This window comes from Centroberyx affinis, unplaced genomic scaffold (genome assembly GCF_046629955.1).
Source record: "Centroberyx affinis isolate AG114_WGS23_722 - 3 ecotype Tasmania unplaced genomic scaffold, CSIRO-AGI_Caff_v1 ptg003020l_1, whole genome shotgun sequence".
NCBI lineage: Eukaryota > Metazoa > Chordata > Actinopteri > Beryciformes > Berycidae > Centroberyx > Centroberyx affinis.
Genome location: NW_027281117.1, coordinates 190,220 through 217,710, shown reverse-complemented (window position 1 = coordinate 217,710; position 27,491 = coordinate 190,220). Strand labels below are relative to the sequence as shown.

Below are 27,491 nucleotides of genomic sequence, written 5' to 3'. Positions count from 1 at the left end.
GTCTGGAAATAAAAAATAGTATAGGAACTCCAAAACCCTCATTTCCTCTGTGAGTGATTAAAGCTCAGTCAAGCCTCTTCCCAGACGGGCTGGAGAGCAAATCTGTATCTCCCCCTCTCCCCCGCCCCTCCCCTCCCCACTCTCCCTCTCTTCGTCTCATCTCTCTGTCCGATTGAAGATCAGATTGGGTGTCCGGTTTTCTTCCAAATCCAATATGCCAGGCCTGGTTCTGAGTGAGCGACTGGTGTAGGCGATAACACTTACCGGCGTTGAATATTGCGCCGACCTGGAAGGAGAGCTCAGAGTCGTGCTCAGCCTCGCACGGGTACACTGCCTTGGCTTTCCTGCTGGTGACACTGAAAAATGAAGGCAATCAGTGAGCTGGCGGAGCTTTGGAGAGGATTACTGCACAGTTCAATCTGGGCCCAGGGCCTGCTTGTTCATTCACTCACTAGCCTGAAACAGCAGAAATGGGCCAGGCTGGGAAATAAGCAAAAGTAGAAAAGAGAGGAGCCGGGCCGCTACACACTCTTGTCTTGCCCTATCTGCAGTCTAGACAGACCACAGCAAGCGAGTCAAAACACACACACATACACACACACACACACACACACACACACACACTGTGAGCGGCAGGGCTGCTTGTATCGCGTGCAGCAGACAAGCAGACACACATCAGGTCCAAGCAGCAGACAACCATCTATGGTGAGATAATTAAAAAGTGGGGGGAATTCTAAAGTAGGTTTGCACACAAACAGAGGGAGAATGGGACTCCTTCTCCACAGTGCCTCGGCTTTTAAATTCACATTTGTGAGCTTTGAAGCTGCATTTTAAATCAAAGTTTGATGTAAAAGAGTGCTGTCAAAGAAACCATATTCATCGCTCTGCAAAGGTTAGTGAAAAGCCATATTTATGCCATTCCATTCCCCAAAACGAAAAAATAAAAACTGTGTTTCTACAGCAAGGTTGTTTTGCCCGCCATTGCAAACAGTTATCTCGAATGCCAGCAACATTACCATGTAGAAATTCTGCCTTCAACACACGATGCCCTGATAAATATTTCATATTCTTTCTGCAGAGTAACAACAATGTAGGATGAGGGCACTCGAGAGAGAGAGAAGAGAAAAAAGATATACAAACTAGAAAAAGTTTGCGGTCACAGAGTTGTCAATACAACAATCTTCAGCTGAGTTCTGGAATTCAGATTTTCAAAAGAACGCATTCTTGTGGAACTGCATTTGGAGGAAAGAGGATTTGTATTTAAATGAAAATAACATTAATGGATTGCCCATAGAATGACCCGGCTGTCTGCAATTTCCTCTGCATCATTTGAAAGCACACTGAAAATGAATTCATCATTTAGTCTGGAGGTAGCAGAGCAATAGATCACTGTAATGGGCTGACTGTCTACAGAGTCCCATCCAGTCCACCTGTGTGTGTACCTGACAGAAAGGGGAGAGGGTGGCTGCTCCTCCGCTACAACCAATATTTGTGTTGAATTAAACTACCTCAATAGAAGCCTAAATTAGAGAGCGGGTGAATCTATGTGAGAGTGAGTGATAATATTGATGAGCAAGACTTCAAGTAGATGTTAGACAAGCGAGGGAGCTGGTGACTCTGTGAGTGCACATGCAAGATAAAATGGGCAAGCGAGAAAGTTATGGAGCAAGTCAATGAAAACTAAGTGAGAAAATGAAAGGGTCTCCGAATGCGGGACTGAATGAACGAGCGTAAATGACTGAATGATACAGAAATCAAGGAAGCAAAAAGTAGTTGACGGCAATCATAAAAACCAACCGAGTGAGAGGGAGAAGCCGGTCTTACCTCTCCTCTGGCTTGTCTCCATCAGAAGCAACAGCAGTGGCAGTATTTTTGATCTCCCCGGAGGCTCCAGAATTGGTCCATGAGGCTGCTGCTGTGCCGGCCCTGCAGAAAAAAATTGCAGCCCAATCACCACAGAGTCATGGTGTTGTCTATTGACTAAAGCCACAGTCTGCCTGCCCTTGTGACCTACAATACATAATGCTGTGACAGGGAGGGATAAGTGGTAGGATATTTCCAATGTCCAGATTCTCTGCAACATGGAGAAGGTCCAAGTCATCTCTCTGGTGTTGGGTACTGAGCTCAGACACTTGGCTAATAGACCTTTTTCGCAACTATGGTTGGCATACATCTCCAGGGTATAGATCGGTTCTCACCATTGCCAGCAGTGCTAAGAAGCCAACTTTCTGTCGCCTCTAACTCTGGCTGTGATCACTTATTCTGTGTTTCAATATGGCTTATAACACAACACAGGTGTTATCATTGACATAACTTTCTGTTTCTGTTGTCAGACGACTAAGAAAAAGAGTTTGATCGAGGTCACAAAATGCTAACTGGCTAACCAAGCCTAATGGTAATTTCTGGGCTGTTAGCGTCTTGTGACCCTTAATCAAATTACTTTTTTATAGCCCTGCAGTTGTCTGACAGAAACAGAAAGATATGTCAATGACAAAACCTGTATTGTATTATAAGCTATATCTGTTTCTGCCTAACCTAGCACATGCCAGCAGAGGAAGAACCACAATACTGTAAAGATACTGCCCTCCAGGGCTTACAAAGATGAGTGGAAAAAGTGAGAGATGCAAATGAGAGATTATCGGGTTGGTCTGGGCAGAGGTGGTTTGAGTCATAAGTCAGTAACAAGTTATCAGGTCAAAGTCACAAAGTTAAAAGGGTCAAGGCTCAAATCAACTCTCAGCTTCCACTGTAATGTCATCAGTCAAGTATTGCCACAAGCAGAATTCAAGTGAAACAAAATCTGATTGCGAAATTGGGTGCATTATAATCAAATCTTCTCTCAAGTTTTGATAAAATATAACAATGCAGCGAAGAAACACTAAAAACATATCAGATACTGTCTGCATAATAAATAGGAAGAAACACTTGAGTCATCCTACTGTATGGCAGCTACACATGGGGGACTCACAGTTTGGGGGTTCCCACTGTGTGCAGGCGGCACATTTGTACCACAACATACAATAAAAAGACCGTCTGGATTCCATAATTAAATAATCCATTCCACTCCATCTGACAACAGCTCTTCAAAAGGACTTACTCTCTTGATAGTTGTCCATATTGACATAAAAAGTACTCATAAAATGCTATTTTGTTTTGGTTTTCTGTGATTTTGAAATTAAAACTGGTAAAAAAAAAAAGGAAAGAATTGCAAGAAACCACAAATTGCATATTTTATGGTTTGAAACAAAACTATTGCCACTTGACCACAATAACTCAAGGCCAACTGGGTAACATAATAGTAAGACTACTTGGCTAACGTGTTTATTTATTGGACTAATTCTTAACCCCAATCTGTCAACCTGTCTAGACTAAAGCGAACAGGCCAAACTACTAACAGATTCTCTACCAGTCTAAAATCAACACAGTGACAGAATTTACCTATAAAATGCTAAGGGAGTAGATTCAGAATAGGAGACACAACCTGTCATGAATAAAACATAATGTTTGAATTCTGGAGGAATATTCATACATGGGCGAGAACTGTCCACAGAAGCTCAGTTCCTATTTATAGAATAGCAACAGTACAGTAGTGATGGTTGCACACAAGTTTGATAACTTGCTTAATGCTTGAACCCCAAAAGAAAAAATGTACTTTTGACAGCAGAGGAAAGTCGCTTGAGCTGCAATACCAACAGAGCGACTGGTTAAAAACAAACAAATTGACCCGGAAACACCGAATAAACAGTCAAGTTTCCATTCTCCCTCAAGTCCACTGTCCTCTTTCAACTTCTGGAGGGGTAGAACATGAGTCTCACTAGCATCATGTATGGCTACAAACTGGTTAGCAAACTACAGCATGTTATGTGAAACATTATCACTTCAACGCTTTTATCATCAGACTAAGCTGTTAAAATACCAGCTGTGCTTTACATTGGATGGTGTCTGAGCCAAGCATTCTACAGCCAACCTACAGGACTAAGGTAGGGGTCCTGATGAAGGCAGAGTGGAGCAGAGGAGAGCTGGAGTCTGAGCCAGGCATCCCTCTGCGTTCCATGCCCGCCCCAGGGCCAGCGCTAATACAGCACATAATGAGCAAATTGCTCCTAGCTGCCGCTCCCATAGAGACGCTAATAAAGGCAATTAGAGGGAGCAGCTGGGGAGGGGCTGGAGGTTGAGAGGATGTTGTGAATAGTGGTTAGGTTGGCATTGGTGGTGGAGAGAAAGAGGGCCTTTAGGGGGAACCTGGCAGGGGTTCTTCTGTGTACGTAGGTGGAGGTGAACACACAGTTCTGGCCTCTTTCTTTCACTTCCCCCTCTGCATCTCTTCCTCCCTCCACTCTCTCCCTGCCTCCCTCTCAGCGCGCTTGTCCATCCCCACCGGTGGCTGTTCAGTTTGGGCCTGGCCTGGCTGTGGGTGATTTATAGCTCTGCAGCAGTGTGGGGCCACTGTGGTGCTCAGCTGCTCCACATCAGCATGGGGGGACAGCGCGCTGCAGTGCAGCAAATCCACTCATTAACCTGGACCCAGGCACAACCACTGTCTGCCTGGGCCCCAGCCAAGAGGAAGGAGAGCACAGGAGCACCAACACTTCACCCACCTGCAGGTGAACCCACTCACATACACAATTACAAAAAAATAAAATTAAATAAATAATGTGTGCATGCACGTGCACGTGCACGCCCACGCACACAAACGCATGCACACACACACACACACACACACACAGACACACGTCAGAGATAAAATTATCCGAATATTCATCTAAGTGCTTATTTCGGTTGGAAGGGGATTATCCAGATCTGTGAAGATCTGTCAAGTAAATAGATATCTAAATAATTATAGGATAAACAGTTAGGGAAAATCATTGAATGCCACATGGCTGCCCTAGAAACTTGTTAAATGTACCAGAGGAAAATGGATTCATCCAAAAATTGCTTTCACAATTACAGCTAAGCCAAACCGAGGGAAATCGTTTGCCGCTTCTCTACAACAAAAATAGCATCAAGCTTTGAATTGCTCATCCGTTGTTTTTCCCATCACAGGCCTAGCTAAGCTTCTTCTGTAAACATGATTAAATACAGTAAATGGGAACTTCTGCAAAAATGCATTGTATGTTAGGCCCACATGAAAAAGCACTCTCCAGATGTTGGTAACGTTCATCACAAGTTATACAGGCATTTTTAAAGCAATCATATCATAATATTACATATTTGTCATAATACATCAAAATGCATCATAACAATGTATGAAACAACAATGTTAGCAAGCATCAAATAAAGACACACTGTGATCAACGTGGCTTCATAAACAAAGTTGTTAGGCGAAGACAGCCGGAGGTCTTGGGATTTTTGTGGTCAATACTAAGCCGACCATCGGGGTTATCACTCATTATCACTCATTGCCAGGCTAGTAGCAGAGAGACATTCATCAATAGAAGTGGACTGCTGGTTCCCATTACTGCAGGAATTTCACCCTGCAGCATCCAGGCCTCGTTGATCCTAGCATGGAGCTAATACAGGGATGAGAGGGGCTATGAACCGTCTTTCTACTAGAGGAAGAGGGGTAGCGGGAGGATTCAGTAGACTTTCTAGTAGAAAGTGGGATCAAGTCTACAGCCAAGCCGCCTGCCCAGCGACCGCCGGTTTGGGTGGGCAGGAAATAAGCTCGGATCCACCATTTTATGATCCACAGCTGCCAGCGAGAGACACAGAGGTAGGGCAGAGGAAAGGAGGGAGGAGAGGCCAAAAAAAATGCAACCTCATTGGGCAGGACTTAGGGCAACAGCGCCACAGGGAGAAGCAGTGAGTGAATTTAGAGAGAAGTGGAGAAATGAGGCGAGACATTGAAGCTGGCGTAGATGATAAATCATGCTACAGTCCAGAGAGAGTTATTGCATGATATAGTGAGTTAGGATGCATTTGTGTATGACCAGGCAAATTCCGCAGCAGCTAGCCTATAACAAACGGACTAAAATATGCTGTTTTCCAGGTGCACTTTTCAGCACACCACAGAGTGCAGATAACACATTTCTGAGGGTGGTTGGAGGTAATCTAGCAATTGCCCATCCCTACCGCTCTTTTTTGGCAAGGACCGAAGCCGATTCCCTGGGTTCTAGGCCAGAGAGGTGCTGTGCTAACAGGTCCCCACCATCTCACATGCTACGATTTATGGGTGAACAAAGCCAGGGCGACACCCTGTGACATATGGCACAAGTCTTCATAAAGGGACAGGGGCCGCAGCTATAAGGGTAAACAAGATGAATATCTCCCCAATGTCAATACGATTTACACGGCCAACGCACGGCCACCTGTCTCCCAAACAAATAAGAGCTGAGATTTACGACCTCCTCCTGGTTGCTCCTTCCGTCCTCCAACATGATGGGACATATGTGGGGAAGCACGAGCAAAAAAAAAAAAAAGAAAACAAAAAAGGATAAAAAAGGAATTGGTTATGTAAGTTAACACAGAGCCACATTCTGTTTAATGCTGCAACTAACTAAAATTAAGGCTTGACATGTACGTGCACACGTGCGGAGGCACATATGCACACACACGCGCACGCACGCACGCACACACGCACGCACGCACACACACACAAGTCAAAGTGAGAGAGGGATCACATTTTCCTCTGTCAAGTCTTGGCCGATTTGTTATTTTACAGCTCTTTTCAGCTGACAGAGAAAGAGAGGAGGACACTGAATGAGAAAGTCTATTTCAAGGTGATTCTGTAGACATGACACAGCAGAGAGCCAAACATCTGCAGCATAACCCAATAATTCATCTCTCACATCAGCATTCAAGACAAGTCATGGGCTGGAAACAACAAAAAGGACCAAGGACTGAGTAGACAGCAAGGTGGATTGAAAGGAGAACCCAAAGAGAGGCATGGCAAAGCATCAAACTTGTTAGCATTTTTCATCTAATAAAGACGGAAAAGAGTTATTGACGCTCGTTGGTTGGATAGCATAATCATAATTAGCAAGATAGTAATTCACCAATGATGCCAAAGAAACCAAGCAATATATTCTAAATGATTAAATGCTAGAGGTGGTTTCAATCCCACTACTGCACAAGAGCATAATTTGTGATAAACTGCGACCAGATTGGTCTAGGTTACCTTACTGGGGCTGTTGTGATAAGTGGTAGCCTAAAGTCGGCCTTTACTTCTCGTCATTGTGCAGTCATTAATAAGGTTGTTCATGAATAGGCCTAATGAATTATCTTTTATTTAGACCTATTCTTGACTGTTTGCAACATCAATCAATATTATCAAAAGATACATTTTGGTGTAGGCCGTAACTATTTTCATAGTACTTGGTGGAAAAATGCTTTCTGCAATGCTATCTTTTAAATTGACCATGTCAAATAGCGTAATGTAAACATTCTGTGCTTGCTGGGTTCAAGAGTCAAACTCTGTTTGAATCATTTGCCAACCCCTGGATTACAGACCGACCCTACTGACTGACCCACAGAGTGACTTATAGCTTATAGCTGCTGCTGGTCATAGCTAAAAACATGCTTTGTGCATGATGATATGAGGAATAGATACAGTATTTGTGCACAGAGAGAATTGAAGTCACTGTCAACCTTTACAGTTCAATAGTTGAGCTACTGTGTTCTGTGTAGGATCAAGTCTTACTGTGAGACTGATGCAACTGGATTTGGTCGATGTGAGGAGGTTAGAAGGACCAATATTTGTTGTTTGTGACTTTTGTTCGTTGCACATCTACCTTTGTCTTAGAAATGCCTGCTTGGAGAACAAAGACCTAGTGAAACTCCAGGAATTTATAAATTTTGCTCCTCTGGATAACCAAGATTAATGGAGTGGTGTAAGTAGCACAGATAAAAAAAAATGTCCTGCCTCAAAGAAGAAAAGATGGAGCTATTACCCCCTTAACAAAATAATCACCAATACCCACATTTTGGGTGGTGCATGGTCTCAGATGTATTTGTGATTAAAGTATAGTGAACCACTCACCCGGAGTCGCTGGTTGAGCTGAGGCTGGCGCAGAGTGGGGTGTGGTCAGTCTTCTTTGGAGGCGTCTCTGAGGCCGAGGCTGTGGACGACTGGGACGATACGGACTCATTGCTGCCCATTGATGTCTCGTCTGTGGCTGAGTTGGAACAATCTCCCACTGCTGATACTTAGGTGAAAGAAAGAGGTATTGTTAATTTTAGTTAATTGCAGGTGTTTTCAATTATTTTGGTTAACTATAAAAACATAGACTGATTTCTATTAACTGACCATAGCCTGATGCTGCCTGATAAAATAGTTGAATAATTTACCGCTAGATAAGGCAGTGCTGAATGCACAAGGACCTTTTCAAATCAAGTTGCTGTCAAACCAGCGGAGATTTACATTCAAGTTTGTATTGCTCATAATTGTACACTTCTGTAGTGAGGCAGAAACCTAGGAAACACCAGGGAGTTGCAAGTCTTTTTATTTCAATTTTACTGTCAAGCAAAGACCCTGTTTTTGGGAGATGGGGGAGGCACTAAAGCAACTGTTAATGTTCAAAAAGGAAGTAGTTTGTTTGAACATGACTGTGATCCCATTCCTTTTCCCCCAGCAAGCACATATCAAAGCCCTGGAAGCAGAAGTCCACATCAGGGGGGGCATAAAGTGCTGTTTTAGCAAATAAACAGCAAATATTTATACATTTTACATTAATCATTCATAATTTCTTAGTTAAACAAAGCTGAATGTGTTGTCAATGTTGGTATTTTTGTGATTTTAAAAGCATCTACGGCAGTTGTCATAATAATTAAAAACTGAGAACTGAGTGTTAGCATATCAACATAGTATTTGCCTGCTAGCTCGGGTTACCACAGTTGGAGTCTCAACAATCAATGATCCTTATCAATGCTATTCATCATTTGACCTTGGCATTGGAAGATATGTTGACTCATTTCCGTTAAATGGAACTTGGGTGTGGAGGAAAAACAGTAAATGTTTGTTATACAGCCTCCATAAATCAGAGACATTCTACCTTAAGATACCTGATCAGAAAGCCGTAAAGCCAATTACCACTGTGAGGAAATTTTCACTGGTTCTAACCAAAACTTTCAAAATGCACAGACCCTACAGGTTTTGACTGGACTGCAGAGACATGACTACTTCAGTGAAGTTGCGTTGCTGGTTGAAAACAAGAAGATAGTCTGAGTTCTAAAGACAATATCTCAAGTCAAATTTGTAAGTTTGTTAGGAGTTAGGAATTTTTACCACTGTAAACATAATAACTTCTCATTAATGTAATAAAAATTTGAAGCCAATATCTTTTTCATGCAATAAATTTTCCATTAATGTCATAAATGTTACCTCGTGTTAATGTAACATTTGTCCTGTTAACATAATAATTATTACATTCATGGTTTTTATTACATTAACAGGAAGGTAACAATACTGTCAGTTTATGGTCATTTTTTGCCCTTTTTGGAACTCTTAAGAACCAGGACCTGGGTCACTACTTATTTTGGAGAAGGCTGATACGGAGCAGCACTAGTAAACTAGCTGTGTGTTATGTGGACATACAAACCTCACCAGTGTTTCAACTGACATGAGAGTGAGTAAATAATGACCAAATCTTCATTTTTGGGTGAACTATTCCTTTAATGTTCAACTGCTTGGCATTTGCACAATTCGTTCTGATGTAACATCTCACATTCTACTTCCAAACCATACAATGAGAATTTGCCCCGATTCATTCTAGCGCATGGACATGGTACATTAGGACATGGGAAGCATCACATTAGTCTAAATGGACCAGATCACCACTGAGGCAATGCAGCTGGTAGAAATGCAAAGTTCAGTGTGGCAGAGCAGGTAAGGGATGGATATTACTAATAAGCTGAGGATTTGAGGATAATGCTGAAACACTCTGCTTGGCAATATAAGCCATTTACAATAATCACCAAAGACCTCTTCCATACATATAGCTTTTTTAGATGTAGCATCATAGTAAAATGTATATATTGAGTTTTGACTGTTATTACATTATCAGTTAAATTATTACATTTTTGAAAACTGATTTTTTTTTTTACCTTCTTGTTAATTTAATGAAACCTATGTAATTATGTTAACAGGAAAAAAGTTGTTATATTAACAGGAGGTAACATTTATTACATTAATGAGAAAACTATTATGTAAATAGGATTATTACACTATTAGCTGGTACATTTTTATTACATTAATAGTTTATTATGTTAATAAGCCGTTATTACAAGTCCAGTTGTAACATGGGGATGAAGCAGGAATTAAAACAGTTTAACAGCCACCATGACTATGCGATGTTTACACTAATCAGCTAATGTATTCAAACAGGCAAGTAACCAAAACAAGAGAAGCTAACCTAATGGAGCAAAGTCTGGTTTGTTTACTGGACCAAATACATCCAAAATGCTAAATATAGGACTGATGAAAAAAAGTGCATTACCAAAGCCCTCTGTCACATCTATTGCCATGCTGATGAGATGGGGATTTGTTTTCTTGAAAGCCAAGCAGGCCTATCTTTCAATGGTAAGCCACTGCCAACATTGTTAATGCTTTGTTCTGATCCCTCTGGTTTTGGCAAAAATAAGAATTCAGCTGCATCCTTGAGCACATTTGAAATTTCAATTAAATCCATGTCAAACATAGCTGATCTGTAATCATCTCTTACTGAAAAATATGATGTTTCTGGCACACCAAAGTGCACTGTCCTCAGAAATCCTACACCTGTTGGAAAGCTTCCCAGCACAAATACTGTATGTTAATACACTTCTCTTTCAAGTGGTCCTACTCAAGGTATGTTGTTACGTCTGGAGTGATATTAGACCACACACATACACACGCATATGCAGACGCAGTCACACAAATTCATAAACACTCTTCTCTTTCCCTCTTCATCATCCTTAAACTCGTTTTCACCCTCTGAATGCTGAGACAACTTACTTTAAATCCATTATCCGAGACCCATATACAAGACACAAAGGTTAAAAAAAAAGGATTACGCCTTTCATCCCAGATATTAAAATACCCCACGGTAAAAGCTGGCGCGATATAAAGGGAGGCAATCTGGTAAGCAGATTTAGCCTCCTTTGGTATTGTGGAGGGGAAGGGATTTGAGTGGCCCGGGGGCAGACATTGCTGGAGCTGGAGTGTTGAGGCCACCAGGTCAGGTGACCAGCTCACCTGATGCACAGGAGTGCCAATGCACCTCTACCACTGTCTTCCCATGTCATCAACGACATTGAAAACTTAACGCCTGGAGTCAGTTTTAACCATTCTAAAGTGGAAAATGGGGACCAGACTAAATTACCGTAGAGCACAACTATTTTATTGCTAAGCTTATTGTTATTTTTTTCATATGTGTTGTGGTACACACTCCAAATTGATTAACAACAACTGTACAAAAATCCTGAACTCAGTCTAACATGGTCCAGTAGACTTACTAGACATAGACACAGTTCACAATAATATGGAGAGGGGCACGTGCAGAGAAAATATTAAAAACTAGGACAAACATGTTTAATTCAGACACTGCATATAAAGTCCATAACTGCAGTATGGCATCCCTTTTGTTTCCATAGTGCTTGGGAAAAAGAAAAAAGAAAAGAAAATCACTGTCCAAGTTACCATCTTATTTGATAAAAAGGCTGACAAGGACAGTATTGGATAGTTAAATGTATATTTTACTTGTATTTTGAGGCTTTAAAAAGTTTGGTTACCTGTGTTTGGACAAAAAAACTGGACAAAATCAGACTGTACTGTGAGTTATGATGGAAATATGCTCCAAAATGCTTATTATTTGCAAGTCACTATGTCAATATAGCCAAAATTTGGGTTATCAAACTGTACAGGTGTACATGTGCATGTCTCTTACCGGTCTGAATGTCAAGGGCTTGTGGATTGTAGACAGCCAGGGGACGGTTCTGGCGACTCAGCTTCTTGGACTGTCTTGTGGGAGCAGAGAAGACTGGGGCAGCAGGTGAAAGAGGGCATGACTCGGGGGCATCTGCAAAGATCTAAATGCACAATGCGAGTGAGTGTCTCTACCAAGACCAAAAGTATAGTGCAGATACTCAAGGATTATTGAGCAGCAGCATGTCCTCACCTGACCTCACTTAGTGAGCAGGCTTTGAAATTCAAAGGCTTTATATAGTGCTAGTTGAATGGAAAAGGCCATTTACAGCCACAGCATGCGTCCTTAGGGAGAGCTGAGCCGCCCGTTGATTGGACACTCTTAAATTTGCACGACAAAAGATTTTCCTCATGCCGGATAAACAAGAAAAGCCCCACAGATGTGACGAGACCACATCCCGTCTAGGAATATGGGTCTGGGTTAAGGCGAACATGTCTCAGAGCATCTGACCCACTCTCTGAAAGAGTGTAGGGTAAAATAAACAGGGTATGGACTTGAAGAGGGCTGGCCAACTGGCGCTGCTTGTTTACACCGGGCCTGTGTTTACATATAAACTTCAGATGTGGAGTTAAAAGAGAATAGGGCTGCAGAGGAGAGGAAGTCTCAGCAGAGCCTCAGAAAGGATCACAGAAGAGGGAGGTAGGGAAGGAGGGAGAGAGAAAGTGTGAGAGAAAGTGTGTGTGTGTGTGTGTGTGTGTGTGTGTGTGTGTGTGAGAGAGGGAGAGAGAGAGAGAGCGAGAGAGAGAGAGAGAGAGAGAGAGAGAGAGAGACACGGAGAGGAGGAGGCATGAGAGAGAAAGTTTGGAGGAGAAAGGCAGATAGAGAAAGTGAGAAATCTGATACGGCTGAGAGTTGCTGCCTCTCTCTCTCTCTCTCGCCTCTCTCCCGCTGCAGATGGAGGTGAATGTAAAACACAGTCTGCTGTTGGCATCTGGGGGTATCAACAGTCTGGAGTGGGACTCAGCTGGGAGGGAAGTTAATGCCTGTCTGTCTGCTCAACTTTTCCCCCGCTCTAACACGTTGTACTTTCCAAAAAGCTCCTGCTGCATTCTAACGCTACATCCTTTATCACCTGGACGGTGTCGGATACCTCTGGGTAATGTCAGAAAGTAGCAGTATACCATGCGCTCCTAGTGTTGTTTTATCACATTTGTATAACCTGATGGTTTTCACTAGGCCTCTGTATTCTCTCACTCCCCATTTTAGATTTGTGAACAGGGAGGGAGACATTATTCAGCAACACACATCATCTGCCATTTAATGAGGCTGGGCAAAAAAAAAAAAAAATCACTAAAAGCTCCTGGTTTCATCTGATTCTATGCAGAGTGAGTGCTGCTCCAAACAGAGATTAGAAAACTAATCTCAAACCTTTTTCTCTTTTGACACGGAGAATTAACCCCCTTCAAGGATTGACACCGATTAATGACATTCTGGGGAGATTACATGATCCCATGAACTACAGGTTAAAAAACGACTCATAACCAAAATAAATGTATTTGGGCAGGCAAAGGACCTCCCAGATATAATAAAATGTATATCTACAGTATAATCAACCTACTGAAAATGAGGAGAATACTGTGCTTAATCCTGGTGTGAGCACTCGGGGCTCCCCCTATTGGCCAGATTTCCAGAGAACAGACTGCTTTTAAACTCCTTTGGGTAAAAGGCATGCTGCCCCGGGGGTTTAAGTGAAATGCAGTAAACATCTCACTCTCTGAGGGCCTTTATCTGCTCACTATTTTGTAGAGCAAGAAATAAATACAGCACCCACATGTCCAAGCCACAAAACTCTTTGAAATACCTTTCTTATCTGACATCTATCAGTTTTACTTAGGTCAAAATCTTTGCAAATAGTGAGTAATATTCTTGAGTCCCCAGATCTGTATTAGCCAGACCACTTGTGAAAAGTCCACAAACGGTGAGACACCAACTTAAAGCTGCACGAGACAAGATTTGTCTATAAACATACACCAGTCTTAGCAGCCTAAATCACTGGAGTGGAGCTGCACTAGAGAGGAGTGTCCCATTCCCCCTAATTGAAAACCTGTAAATTCTGGTGTCAGGTATGGAAACTTCTTTGCCCACAGGAAGTGACGAATCAAAACTTAGGAGCAAAATACAAATCTCTCCTAAACAGTAGCGAGAAAGTGCCCTGTCCAGAAAAGGCTGGACCTTTTGCCTCTCTCTGCCCTTTGTTATAATGTGATTACAGACCAGCTGGTTTGGCAAACACAAATGTGCTGTGTGCAGTTTACTGACGTCACATCAGCCGATTTAGTGACGTCTCGCTGCCATTTGAAACTACTAGTGTATGAAGCTGCGTAGTGTAACTTTAAGTGAATAGTTCTTGATGTCAAGAGGAAACATAATAATGCATGTAATAAGATGTTGCACTGACAAAAGCAAAATACTTGAAAATTCAGAGGCACCATTCCTCTGTGAATCTGGCACAGGCAGAAACATATGAGCACAGTCAATGCAGTAAAGGTTTGTCTAATGTTGTCAAGTTACACTGTTCCCATTACACCTTTTCCAGTCTCAACAACAGACATTTGGGGAGGGTGAGATACAAGGCTAAATGTTGTCTGGGGACTCGACAGGCAATAACTTTGATAGAAATTAATAATAAAATGGAAAGGCTTTTTCCATTTTTATAGACATGACAGTAATTGCTTAGTTCCACTGGAAGATACAATGTTGTGGGTAGATACTTCCAGTTTTCAGAGAGTATTCAGTTTCAAGGGTATTAGTTTGGACCGTACTGTAGATACCAGAGTGCACATTTGTTAAATCTCAGCCTGTTACCTTCTCATGCTGCTCAATGAGGATCTCCACCACAATGTTCTGGAACTTAAGGTCCATGATGGCAGCGACGGTCTCCTCCTGTGGCCTCATTAGTGTGGGGCCAAACACCACACCCAGGTTGGCCACAGTCATCAGGTTCTGCTTACTGTGGGCCGCCACACTGAGGAAGATGATGACACTATCACAAATCATACACAACATACTCCAACCAAACTAAACTCCTTTCATGCTACAGCCCACAGTATAATGTTTCTGATCATGTCATTGGTTTTTAATAAGGAAAGTTTTGCAATGCTGTGATGCCTCTGATCCTGCGATGATGGCAGCGCAGGGGAAATTTGCTTTGGACTTGAGATGCTGAATGCAAATGCTATGTATAGCATTCATATGGTTCACATTTAAGCAAGGTGTTTGGTAATAATTGGTGTCTGCTTCCTGACACCAATTAGCCCTGTTTACCCTGTGTTGCACATCGGCAGCACCCTCAGCGATTACTACCACTAGCTTCAGTTTAGCAGCACTGCAGATTGCACTTGAACACTAACCTCTTGTATAAAACTTTCATATTCAGTAATTTTTCACCCGACGATGAGCTGATTCACAGAAACTTAAATTTATTCTAAATTGGTCTTTCTGGGGAGAAAGTATTATCTCATGACTTTGAATTGACTTGAAAAGAAAAAAATAATTCTTATGCTGCATTATAGTCAAACCAAAACTCCAATCTATAATGTAATGAGTTGTGGTTGACTGAGGAGGTCAAACATTTTGGCTAAGTGGCTAAAGTTGATAGCAGCTGCAATGTCAGGATATTGATTGAAATTCAGAAATGTAGCATAATAAACTTATCAGTTCAATATGGAAATGTTATCAACAACAATAGCGGAACATATCGTTTCATACCGAATAACAGTTCTTATTAAAGCATGAAACAACCTAACCTAAGCCTCCCTTGATTGGCTGGTTATAGTCTAAAATGGGACAATTGATCATTTAAGAGAAAATTGGATAAAATAAAACCCAACATAGTGGCAAATGGCAACTTTGGCTTGGCTACTGCTTTATAGATCCTAGACATACCAGACCTGTGTTCCTTCCTATATTCTTTTACAATAAGCAAAACAAAACAAACACCCTAAATGATTCAACAATGATGATGAGATGTTAAGATCTTGACAGATTACATTGAACCTTTCCTTGATCTGTGTGTGTGTGTGTGTGTGTGTGTGTGTTGACAGTTGATTAGTTTGTCTCATTTAGAAGATAATGTTTTCTTGATGATGACACTGATTTTTTTTTGAGTCAGTTAGGTTACAAAGGAACTGAAAACTGCTAATATTTAACTCTTTGACTCAACTCTTTATAACAATTTTCCTTGTACACAGCTGTTGGAAAATTCTTGCTGAAAAATATTTTTGAAACAGAATTCTTATGTTTGGCAACATGTGTAAGCTGCAAATCATACCCAATACTCTTAAATCCTAATATTAAGTTTTGTGGATAAAATACATCTTGGAAAGTTGTTAGGCCTGTATATTTTCCTGCATGTGATTCCCAAGTTTCCTACAACTGAACAGAATGCATATTCAATCAAAGCTGAAAGCTGCACTTGTACTCCTGACTTTTATGTTACACACGCACACCTCTAAGGGTACATTATGGGAGCAAAACAGTTTTGTACTTTAAAATGCAATTGCCATTCATATGGAATTTCTGGAATGCTTCTGACAGTGGCTCTTCTGAGAAAATATAAATGTGATCATTTTAATGACGCTGAAACACAAAGAGGTAAGGGTCCTTCCACCTCATGAGATAACATTTAGACGTGGTCTTTCCAGGATCTGTATTTGATTAAATGTCTTCTATCTCTATTTTCAAATTGGGACACACACAGTACAGTAATTTAAACTTATGAGGTCAAAAAAGTGGAAAAAACTTTATTTGAAGTAAAAGTTACACAGACAGGTGAAGAGATTTCACACTCAAAATATGATGATATGCACTCCATCTGCAGAGAGACAGTTTAAATAGCTTCAAAGGATGCCTTTGAAGACAAAAACACTGGTGACAACTCACATTTATAACATCTCTGAAACCATTTCAGATAGGAGTGTGAAATTCTGGCTTTGCTTCCTTCCCCTGCAGGACAGGCACACACGCCAACTTCAGAAAAATATGAGTCTCTCCAGTCTGGAGAATTTCACGCTGGATAATCCAAATTCAATTTCAATAGCACTGCCTTTTTACCAGAGCCTGGTTCTGCAGCAGGTTTCTATGAAATAAGATCCACCAGACTTTGACTACCTCAGGGAAGAGGGATTATTTACTTATCTTCAATTTGCTCGTATTTAGTTTATAAAAAGCTTGCTGAGGTAAAACCTTGTAATGTTAGCTAACATTATTTCTTAAATCTCTCTTCCTATCTAATCTCTCAAATGGAGGGATGCACAATAGTGGTCCATTCAGGGGTGAATAGGGTAATCTCGAGAGAGGGCTTAATTTGAGTGGTCCAATTCATTTCACTTCAGTGGTGGGCTGTGGAACGGCATGTTGAACAGGTAAGGTAGGCTAGACAGTGCTGCCTCAACAACTTTAAATACTATGCTAGAATGACCTCAGAAAAGGCAAAAAAGTTATGATGCTAGCGGCATCAATTTTCTTACCCAGCAGTCATTGAGTAGACAGAGAAGAGATGGAGTGACAGCAGGGAAGGGGGAGTGAAGAGAGTGGGAGTGAGGGAGAGAGAGAAAGCATGTGGAGTGAGAATGAAGAGACAGACAGGAAGAACAGAAAGAGAGAACTGAGAGAGGGAGGGGGTGGAGATTTGATGAACTATGACCAAGGAACTATGAACACTCACTTGGCCAGATGCTTCATAAGCAGCCCCAGGACTTGTCGATTCCTCTCTGGCAGTTTGTGGACCAGGCAGTGGATGGCTTGGATACGAGACTCTGGACTACCACCCTCTGTTCAAACGCAGAAGCAGCAATGCACTTGCGTCAAACTACATGGTTTTCTCTGCGTTCCTCAGGTGGCGAGAAGCCAACACAGCTGAGATTGAATACTGTACAGCATTAGCACAGTAAATTGAAAGTTTTCCCTTGTTAATCTGACCGTACAGTAGACACAGCGCATCACTGATTTGAGTCTATGGCTGATGTTCTAGTCTATGGCTGGTCGTTATGACTTAACTGGGAATCACAGTACGAGGTATAGAAACATCAATTGAAGGTGCAAAGAGTGGGTCTTCCCAGCATTTCACTTTGCAAATCCCAATAATGAGTTACATGCTGGGATATGACAAATTAGCAAATTGATGTACAGTCTGGGCCTATCGGGGTACATTCATCAGGGGCTATAACCCACAAATGTAAGGGGTTAACCATTAGAGGATGATACATTCCAGTTTGAATAAGTGAGGAAGAGGTGTGATGGTGATATATGGTCTCAAGCCTCCTGGAATTTGGCAGCAGGGACCACTATGCTGGTTGTGGAGATAGCTTTATGTTACTGACGCTACCGTATAAAAGGGTTGTGTTAAAACCCCCAAGATCATCTCTTAAACATTTCCTCACACATGGGCATCTGACCGCCCACACAGACACACACACACACACACACACACACACACACACACACACACACACTCACTCACACACCACAATACCATTACTATGGGAACGACAAGGATTTAAACATGGAAAAAGCTTCTTATGGATGCTGTCATCCATCAAAAAATATTCATTGCTAATCCATTTTTTTCCCCCTCGTTATGAGGGCATTGCGAGCGCCTGATAAAAATGTCAACCTGATCCAATTATAGCACTTGTTGTAATAAGATTCAAGTTTGGCTTGCTTTGAAAACATTTCATACATAAGTAATGTTATGTGGGCGAAAAATGTTGTGTCTTTTTGCTGTTCAAGGTCAGTGGACCATTTGAAGGCGTGTAAATTATAGCGTCTATCATTTTAAACCTCTTAGCTTTAACCTTTAATGGCTTGGTTGGTCACATGTTTTAAGCAGCATGTTTAAACAGAGGTGAGTAATTACTCTAAGACAGACAGCAAGATCAGCAAGGCTTCTTGCACGGTTGATAAATGTCAAACACAACAGTGTTATAAAACTGACAAAAGTGTCAAAAAGGACATCTCAACCAAAGTCAGCTGAAAGGCTCTATGGTCAGCTGCTGTGGGTCAACTGTACTTGCAGACAGCTTAGAAGTCCACTACTGATATATTCATAGTCCTCCTGAAAAACAGGACAAGACTGTCCTCAGATGGTAGGATTTATTACCACACATACATCAGTGGGTGCACAGAGAGAAAGTGAGATTTCTGAAAAAAATATTAATTAAGATATGGTAGTAAAGATTATGGTCTTCCAGAGACTTCTGTTGTGTATTTAACAGTCTATAGATGGGGAGGGTCGTGGATAAATTCTAATTAACATTTAAGATATTTGAGACAAACGGACCCATACTTTTCAGACTATGAATATTTTACTTACAACGCATGCCTGCGATCATCTATTTTCCATAAAAAGCTGAGTTGGTAAAAATAATTCTGGTGCACTTTTATTGTTATTAATTTCATTTGCTTGTCCTGAATGCAGGACTCCTTTATCAAACATAAACCAGTGGACTCCAATTTATGAAATATCAATTTCATAAATGCATTTCTACACCTTTGTTTGCCGATGGTCTGTACTCAAATTAATTGTTGGTGGCAAGTGTAGAGATGGGAAAACTTACTTGCAGGACTGATGAACTCTTTGTAAAGTCCATAGGTCATCAAAGGCTCAGGAAGGCTCCTTCAGAAAGGCAGAGAGCGAAAGAGAGAGGGGGGGTGGAGATGGAGAAGGAGAGTTAAAGTGAGCAAGGGGGGACAGAAATAGACGGCACACTGTTTTATAGGGTCTGCACACAGCAATGATTAATGTGGCCAGGCCAGGGGATGGAATTAGATGGCGTGCACATTGAGATAACCAAGTTCATCTGAAGGTACTTTCACACTGCAGCTGGCCCCTGGCCAAGGGTACTTAGCCTCAGAGGAGGAGGAAACTGAGGAGGAGACTGACCCCGCTTTGCTCCAGCAGGCCAGAGAGAAACCAAAAGACAAGTCAGGGTAGGACTCAGCATGGTGTATTATAGCATAATAATATAGCCTAACTATATACCATATGTGGGCTTAGCTTAAACCGTGTTTAAAAAGTATTAAATGGATATGGTAAGTATTGCTTGACTACACAAAATCAAGCTCTCCTTTACTTTGGGAGATGAAACAGGGAGGCCTCTGAGTGTGACAAAGTCCCATGACCCACAGCTCATAACATCAAACCGCTTCCTGGAAAGGGTCAAAGCTTCAAACCAGCCAATCACAACACAGTCTTGACCCCTTTGAGCAGCCCTTGTCCCCAACATCCCAATCAGAATACTTGCTGATGGATACCAGTCTAGTTCCCATGCTTTTACACTGCGCTGACCACTTTAAAGCAACATGGGAGAGTAAAAAAAAGATTTAATTACTGCAAATATGAATGACAGATCTGGATCATAATTAACATTTAGCTTTTTTAATATGCACTTTGAATCTGTTTAAGTTCCTGCTGATAACATCTCACAGCATAGAAAATAATGATAATAAATATTCTGATGGTGTAACTTGAAGAGTGAATAAATCAAAATAAAACAGTGGGGTTAATGATTGAACACAAATTTATACAGTGTATGGCACTACTGAATGAGGAAGACTTTAAAATTCAGTGTTGAAACATGTAGAGTGTAAAATAAATGCAAATATGGCTCATTAGGTTCTTGTGAATACACTTATTGTGTTTGCAAGGAAAACAGGCAGATTCTGAGCTTGTATTTAAGTAAATACAACTTTGCTTTAATCCAAGTAAGCAAAGCCAAGTCAATTTGCCACAAACAACACATGTTTCAAAAAAAAAAAAAAAAAAGTTATTTAAATACAATTGCTTCAGCTTCTGGTAGCCAAACTAAATATCTAATCTCTGAACTTCACCCACAGTAAGTATATATCAACCTGGAAGGAGTTTGTGAAAATGTGGCATACTGTTAGCAATGCGACCTCACAAGGCTCGAGTTCCTAAAGAAAACCACCTGGCAGAGACACTTTGCCTAATTAACACTGTAGCCATTTCATAAAAGACAGGCAGCCTACGATGGATGAAATGTTTCCATATGCAAGTCAACAGAGAAGCTCTGCCATATTCATCAAGAGAGTGATAGAGAGAAAGAGAGAGCAAGAGAGAGAGATATGAAGAAATTCCTCTATTAACTACAGAGGGTGTCTTAGGTCAGAATTGGATTTGGTTAGAACACACAACAGCTCTGAATAATAAAGTTGGACAGTTTATATGATGCATCAATTATGCTTCCAAATGCAAAAGGCATGGGTGTCTCTGGGCTAGTCCTCATGCAGTGGACCCAAGTCAAGTCAAGTCCCATTCTCTATTTGAATGCTAAGGCACCCAGAGCAGGATGGTAAATTACATAAATATTGCATCACAAAATGTGTTCATTACATTCACATTAGTTCACATTTGTCAAAATGTACAAATACAACCAAATATGTCTATATGTCTTGTGGCATCTTGGGGAGCTTAACGGATCAACATAGAAGTATGTGAAATTATTTTGTTAAAATTTGCCTTATTTAAGCAATCACATTAACAGTACAATACTGACATCATCAATGCTAATTGGGTAGGGATGGATGGTTTAAAAGGTGTCTGTGTATCTGCGTGTGTGCTTTTGTCTTTCTTCATATTTCATCACATTGATCCTTACCTCAGATACAGCTTCAGTGCACTCGTTATTGTTTTAATGTCCCAATCCTCACAGGTAGACAGATCCACTTCGTTGCTCTTCTCATCTGCATGAATTACAATCATGCAACATAGGCTGAGTGGAAAATTCACTGAATGCAAAATAACACAGAGCACCAACTAATTATTCTTTTTACATTACGCAAGTGTAGACAACAACTTTGTATGATTTTATGGGAAGCTTAGAAAGTCCAAATATGCTAAAATATAAATAACTTGTAATTAGCCATGTGAGGATAAAAGCATTGCTACTAGCCTTAGGGGTCGAGTCTAGCCCCAGTGGATATGGAAGGAAGTTACAGTTTCTGTCGAGGGCTGCTGGTTCTATACTCATTACAAGTTTAATTAATCCCTTACTACTGTACTGGCTCCACCGGGACTCCAGGGCTGTGTTGTGGTGGAAATGAAGGGGAGTTTAGTCACACCTTAAGTAACCTCTGATGAGTTACAGAGGATGTGGAAGCACAATACGTATGTATGTGCGTGTGTCAGTGAAGTGCTTGAGTCAGACACAGGCACAGGGCCCAGGTCACCAGAGAGCCTTTCGCTTCGTGGGTGGTAGCTGCTCTGTTACTGGGCAATTTATTTATTTGATTTCATCTATATACTACAGCCAGGAGGACTGCGTGTTTCTCTGCCCGCTCTGTCCACAAAATGGCCTGTCCAATATCAACTTCTGAAAGCAAATGTTTTTGTGGAGAGTTTGCAGCCAAAGGTATGTGTGCATGTGTGTGTGTGATTGATGGGGTCCACACAGGTTCTGTAGTGTGGCCTAGCATAAACAGGCCTTTGATTAGAGTCTTTGGTTGGGTCAGTTAGGCAAAAACAGAATTGTAGTACAGACTCTTGGAGTAGCATGTGCTACAGAACTGCTCATCACAAAGCAGCAGCAAGATCAAAGGCCTTTTTTCTTCTTTATTCCCCCCCATCTTTCCCTCATCAGCTGTTAAAACATGAAAAATCACTGATTGCATATTTCTTTAGAAATATCTCACACCGTTCTTCAGACTTGCTTCACTACACAGCTACATCTATGGGACTAAGAACTGCATCTCAGCAACTACAATAGCCATATGGCAAAGTAGCACCACACACTCCCCTGCTCCAGACAACAGGCAGAGGTCAAAGACATCAAGTGAAAGGACGGCACTCACTTACTATATGTTGCACTCTAGCCTCATCAGTGAGCTAGGGTTTGTACAGTATTCTCCCTGAGATATTGTTGCTCGATATTTAATAGATGCCGCTCTCTCTCTCTTTTTCTACTGTAACATAATGGAAGACTCGTTTTCTATCACTCTGTCCTCCCTGATTGGACCCTGGCCATGTCAGTGGGTGAGAGATGAAAAGAAGGAGGAGTGGGAGGATCGTAAGTCTTTCTTCAGGGTTTAGAGCTGCTTCACCCACACACCATGCACCGTTGTATGCATATACTGTTTGTTTGTGCATGTGTTTGTGTATGTGTAGAAGTAGTACTACCACTATAATGCACATTAAATATAGTGACGCTCAGCACAGCTTAATGAAAATATCCTCTATATTGTATGCACTTAAGTAATACAATATTTGCAATTTGTTATACAAGCACATCATGAAGTTTTTTTGCAAGTCAAATCTGCATTTTCCCTTCACTCAAAATTATGTGTGGTATGTCCAGACAACAGACAGATGCTTCTTGTACCATAACCAGGCCAAAAAGAAACTTCTTAGAGTGCCACATCAGAGTGTTAATGGGGTCTACAGCATTAGTCGGCAGGTTGGGAGGCTGGAAGGGTTTAGGAAGCTGAGACAGGCTGGCGGCTGCCTGGGTTTGTTGTCATTCTGAACACAGAGCTGAAAGCGAGCTGGTGTCTGCTGGAGACGGCAGGAAACCAGAGAGCAGACAGGGAGTAAAGGAAAGGACAGAGGACAAGCTCCATAGAAAAGGTGGTGAGTGAAAGGGATTCAAGAGAAGTGAGAGGTAAAAAGGAGATAGAGGAAAGCAACTGAGCGAGCGAGTCAGCCGCAAGTAGATGAGAGGCAGTCTGATTTCTAGCTGTGCGTTAATGAACCAAAAGCCAGAAAGTGCAAGGACACGGACAGGAGGGACCCTGTCTGGCTGTCTGGGGGATATAAAACTGAATGCCAATGAGGCTAGGATACATTCTGGCACCTGTTGCACTGCGGAGAGTGGAACGAGAGTCTGGTTTTGATAGGCTGACTCATAGGCTTATTGTCTGTCACTGTCTTACTCTACTACATTCCACTAACTAGGGGCGACCTAATATCACAGAGAGACAACAGTAGCATACAAATGAAACCTGTACTCCCAACTTTATTCACCTCTTACCAGCACCATTCTAATGCCAATACATTTCCAGAGCGCATGAAAAGCAAAGGAATCGCAAGGAAAGATTATATCTCACCAATCATTAGTAAGAGAAGCTTTTGAACCTTGGAGCTGACACCCACCACTCTGTATAGGCCCTGGTCATTGATACCTGACAACAGAAAACAATGTTAAATACATTCAACAGCAATACTGATGCATTGTTTTTGGCATGCTGAAAGGGAATAGACAAAAACTCATATTTGAAGTGACAGAATGGGGGGGGGGGCATAGCCATCTAACAACATAGCCATCTAACAATGTGAAGAAAGAAGCAAATTCATGACAAAGTGCGATGCAACCAAAGGCATTAGTACCATCTTAAAGCTGTCTGCTGTGTCTGCCAAGGCTAACCTTTGTTTCAATATTGGTGCAAGTCTGCCCTCTTGTGTACAGATAATGATACTGCACACACATTCCCTCTCACTATCCTCCAATCCAATAATGTTGAATTCCCTCAAATTACTCACATTTTAACACCTTGACAGCCTATTAAGCTTTCTCTTATGCCCATGTTGCCCATGTCTAAAGCTCACCTCTGTTCTCTATGGCACTGATGGAGTTCTTCACAAAAGTCAAGCCCACCTCATCCAACTGGGCATCAACTGCAGAGTGAGGAAAACAGAAATCCTTCAATTGTGATGCATTCTCCTGCAGTGCCCTCATAAAATGTTAACATGTTCAACTTCACCTCATCGTTTTGCGGACTGAAAACTGGCAGTTCGTTTTGATCAGATAAAATCACATTTTGGCACAGCCAGATACTTACTTCCCCTTTCTTTAGAAAAGGTCCTTCCAAGATAATGTCCAATCTGTAAGAGTAAAACAAAAACATTATTTTTCAAAGTCAATCAAGTATTTTCACCTCTTGTGACAGATTGTGGCAAATAACAAACTTGTATGTATACTAAACCGAAAAGACTGTTATTTGCTATACGATGGCAGTTTAATAGCATAGGGCTTGTTTTAGGCCTACATGAGCCAAGTGTGAGTGTTAGATGATGACATGGTATGATCGGCTGACTCACAGGTTCTTTCCCACCCATGGCCTGCATCCAGAACTTGTGGTCATCCTCTGACAAGGCCTGCACTGTGAGCACTGTCCCTGGACTGGGGGAGAGAAATACCACAACATAAGCATCACGCTCAGGCTGACAGTAGAGACGCAGCACCTGGCATCTAAGGTACTAGCGGGTGAATCCCTACTCCCAATATAAAACACCAAATGTGCTCTTACAGCTCATCATTCCTGGAAACAAAATATGATGCCAAAGGAACTTGCACCTTGGTTTCTCAGTAACTACGGGTATGATTCCCATTAGTCATCCCAGCTGGTTTATTACATATACCATCGTGTGTGATCAGATGCATATCAAGTTATTCATTACCGCCACAGTGGGTATGTGGACTTTCAATTTCAATACTAAGTTTGGGGTATTGCTGTTCTATTAATACCACAGAATAGGGGCAGAGTTGAGTTGAGTGATATAATGAGATATCTATTACAGTAGGGCACAGCAAAGCATGACAAATCCTCCCAGTTATGTGTGTGAGGGCAACCCTCCATGACAAATCCCCCTGCCCTGCCCTCTGCCAATCAAACAGGCACACAGCTACAAGCTAAATGATAAACAGCATGTGTGTGGAGCTAAGACCTCTAGCACAACTGTTGCTGAGGAGTATTACACTATATAATCCATTAGTTGTGTGTTCTGTGGCAGCTATAAACAAGGAATGTCTGAATATTTTGGATTGTATTGCAGCACTTGGGGGCAAACTTTTCAGGTAGCTGTGTCAGGTTTGATGTACAGTAAAATGATACCTACATGTACAACCAGAATATCAGTAGAGGGTGTTTGAGGAAATGTGTTAGGTGATGATGTACCGATCTGTTATATCGAGTTCTAAGCAGAACCTCCTGTCCAACATGTCTGTTGTTTTGCGGACGCAGGATTTGAGAGTGACAGACTCTGTCTCACCCTGAAAAACAGATACATTTACTGTTCAGAATGGCTTCTGGCGACAAAGAAATCACAGCAATAATATTAGGTCATTATGAAAACTGACAGATTACATAGTTAAGGAGTTGTCATGAAATGTCATGAGTTATGTGGCATTCATATCGCACTGTGCATCATGTGTTCAATGATTACTCACAATCTTCCCACCAGATCTGTGATCAAAGGTCACCATGTGCAGGATCTTCTGCTCTTTGACAAATGTGCTGTAGCGCTTGACCCAACTTGAACCAAAGGGAGGTGGCCCTAGAAATACCAAGCAAATTAGTGATAATATTCATCAGTATTTGGTGCAATACAAATATTTCTTAGTGCAGCTAGGCCAAAGTAATGTTGTAGCTAAATACTGGCACATCAGTAAGAGGCCCATAGGATTCCGATGCACAGATTTGCCAAACTCAGGCTCAACAGATTGCTCATACTCATACACCCACACCATACAAGATCTTACGTTTCTCCTGTACGTAGAGGTATCCTTCACTACTGATAGGGCTGGTCTGTCTGTACTCTTGGGGTGCCTCCCTGATCCTCCTCATCAGCTCATGCACCTCTGACCGCGTGCCCTCGAACCGACTCCTCGTCTGGGAGGGAAGGGGCAAAGACACACTCCAGGAAGTCACTTCCTGACACTCTGAGGTCATGTAGGAGGCCCAACATGATGTGAGGCCACCACAAACAAAAACTTCTGAGCTTCCCTTGGAAACTCTGCTAACTCCATGGTGTGGGTCAATAGGTTAAATGATTTCCTCTATGTTTTGGGTATAACAAGCTTATATATGTTTTTATGGTGAGAATTGTCCTTTTCCAGCTCTATACTTTAGCGTAAAGAAAATAAATACAAATATATATTTAAAAGAATGGATAGTTCTGGTGCCTTACATTTTGAATATTGATCTGCAGTGCTCTCTTATAGTGATCAAAGTCCTTGGCCAGCTCAAAGCCCTGGTGATAAAAGGTGAAGACCGTCTGAAAGAAGGCCAGCATCTAAAGAAAATCAAAAGACAGGAACAAATAAAAATTTGCTAATCTGTTGAGCAGCACAGAAAGCAAGGATCAGCAACTGAAAGAGAAACTCTCACTGAATCACAATGACCAGATTACACTCTGGCAGGCTATGATGTGAACTGTTTAGTAATTCAGAAACTTAGCTCCATACTATATTGCCCCATGCTTTAATTTATGTAAAAGATGTGCCATGTCAGTGGTGACATTCCATTTAGGTCAGTCACAGTCACAGCACTCACCGGTTCCACACACTCAAACTTTTTCCTCTCTTGGATCTCCTGCAGTTTGCACACATAGTCGAGAGACTCCTCCTGAAAGTGCTGCCTCATGGTCTCCACCTGGATGTCTGCCTGAAGAGGGAGAGGACACACACTGCATGATGATTATAGTCATAGACAGATGTGTGGCAGCAAAGAAGAAATATTCTGGCCTTTGCAATACAGTGCAAAAGGGGAAGCTAGAGAAGGCATTTCTAGCGAAGGCATAAAATGCCTGGAGAAGGAATATTTATTTTTGCTTAGTGCTCATCTGACTGATGAGTTGCT

General features: G+C 41.6%; 1 protein-coding gene across 1 annotated transcript in view; it reads right to left on the bottom strand.

The window, feature by feature from the left end:
* Positions 1-264: 264 nt before the first annotated feature.
* Positions 265-27,491, bottom strand: part of arhgap10 (Rho GTPase activating protein 10) — a gene marked incomplete at its 3' end in the record, with an annotated part of 43,429 nt that continues 16,202 nt past the window's right edge. The window contains exons 6-22 of the mRNA XM_071537353.1: positions 27,186-27,296; positions 26,821-26,925; positions 26,393-26,522; positions 26,081-26,187; positions 25,809-25,903; positions 24,952-25,033; positions 24,693-24,735; positions 24,460-24,528; positions 23,961-24,035; positions 21,518-21,602; positions 19,457-19,515; positions 17,566-17,671; positions 14,706-14,865; positions 11,862-12,003; positions 7,979-8,144; positions 1,825-1,926; positions 265-356 (exon numbers count right to left, since the gene is read on the bottom strand). Coding sequence (XP_071393454.1) covers positions 265-356; positions 1,825-1,926; positions 7,979-8,144; positions 11,862-12,003; positions 14,706-14,865; positions 17,566-17,671; positions 19,457-19,515; positions 21,518-21,602; positions 23,961-24,035; positions 24,460-24,528; positions 24,693-24,735; positions 24,952-25,033; positions 25,809-25,903; positions 26,081-26,187; positions 26,393-26,522; positions 26,821-26,925; positions 27,186-27,296 — 1,729 coding nt within the window. The remainder of the gene's footprint in view (positions 357-1,824; positions 1,927-7,978; positions 8,145-11,861; positions 12,004-14,705; positions 14,866-17,565; positions 17,672-19,456; positions 19,516-21,517; positions 21,603-23,960; positions 24,036-24,459; positions 24,529-24,692; positions 24,736-24,951; positions 25,034-25,808; positions 25,904-26,080; positions 26,188-26,392; positions 26,523-26,820; positions 26,926-27,185; positions 27,297-27,491) is intronic.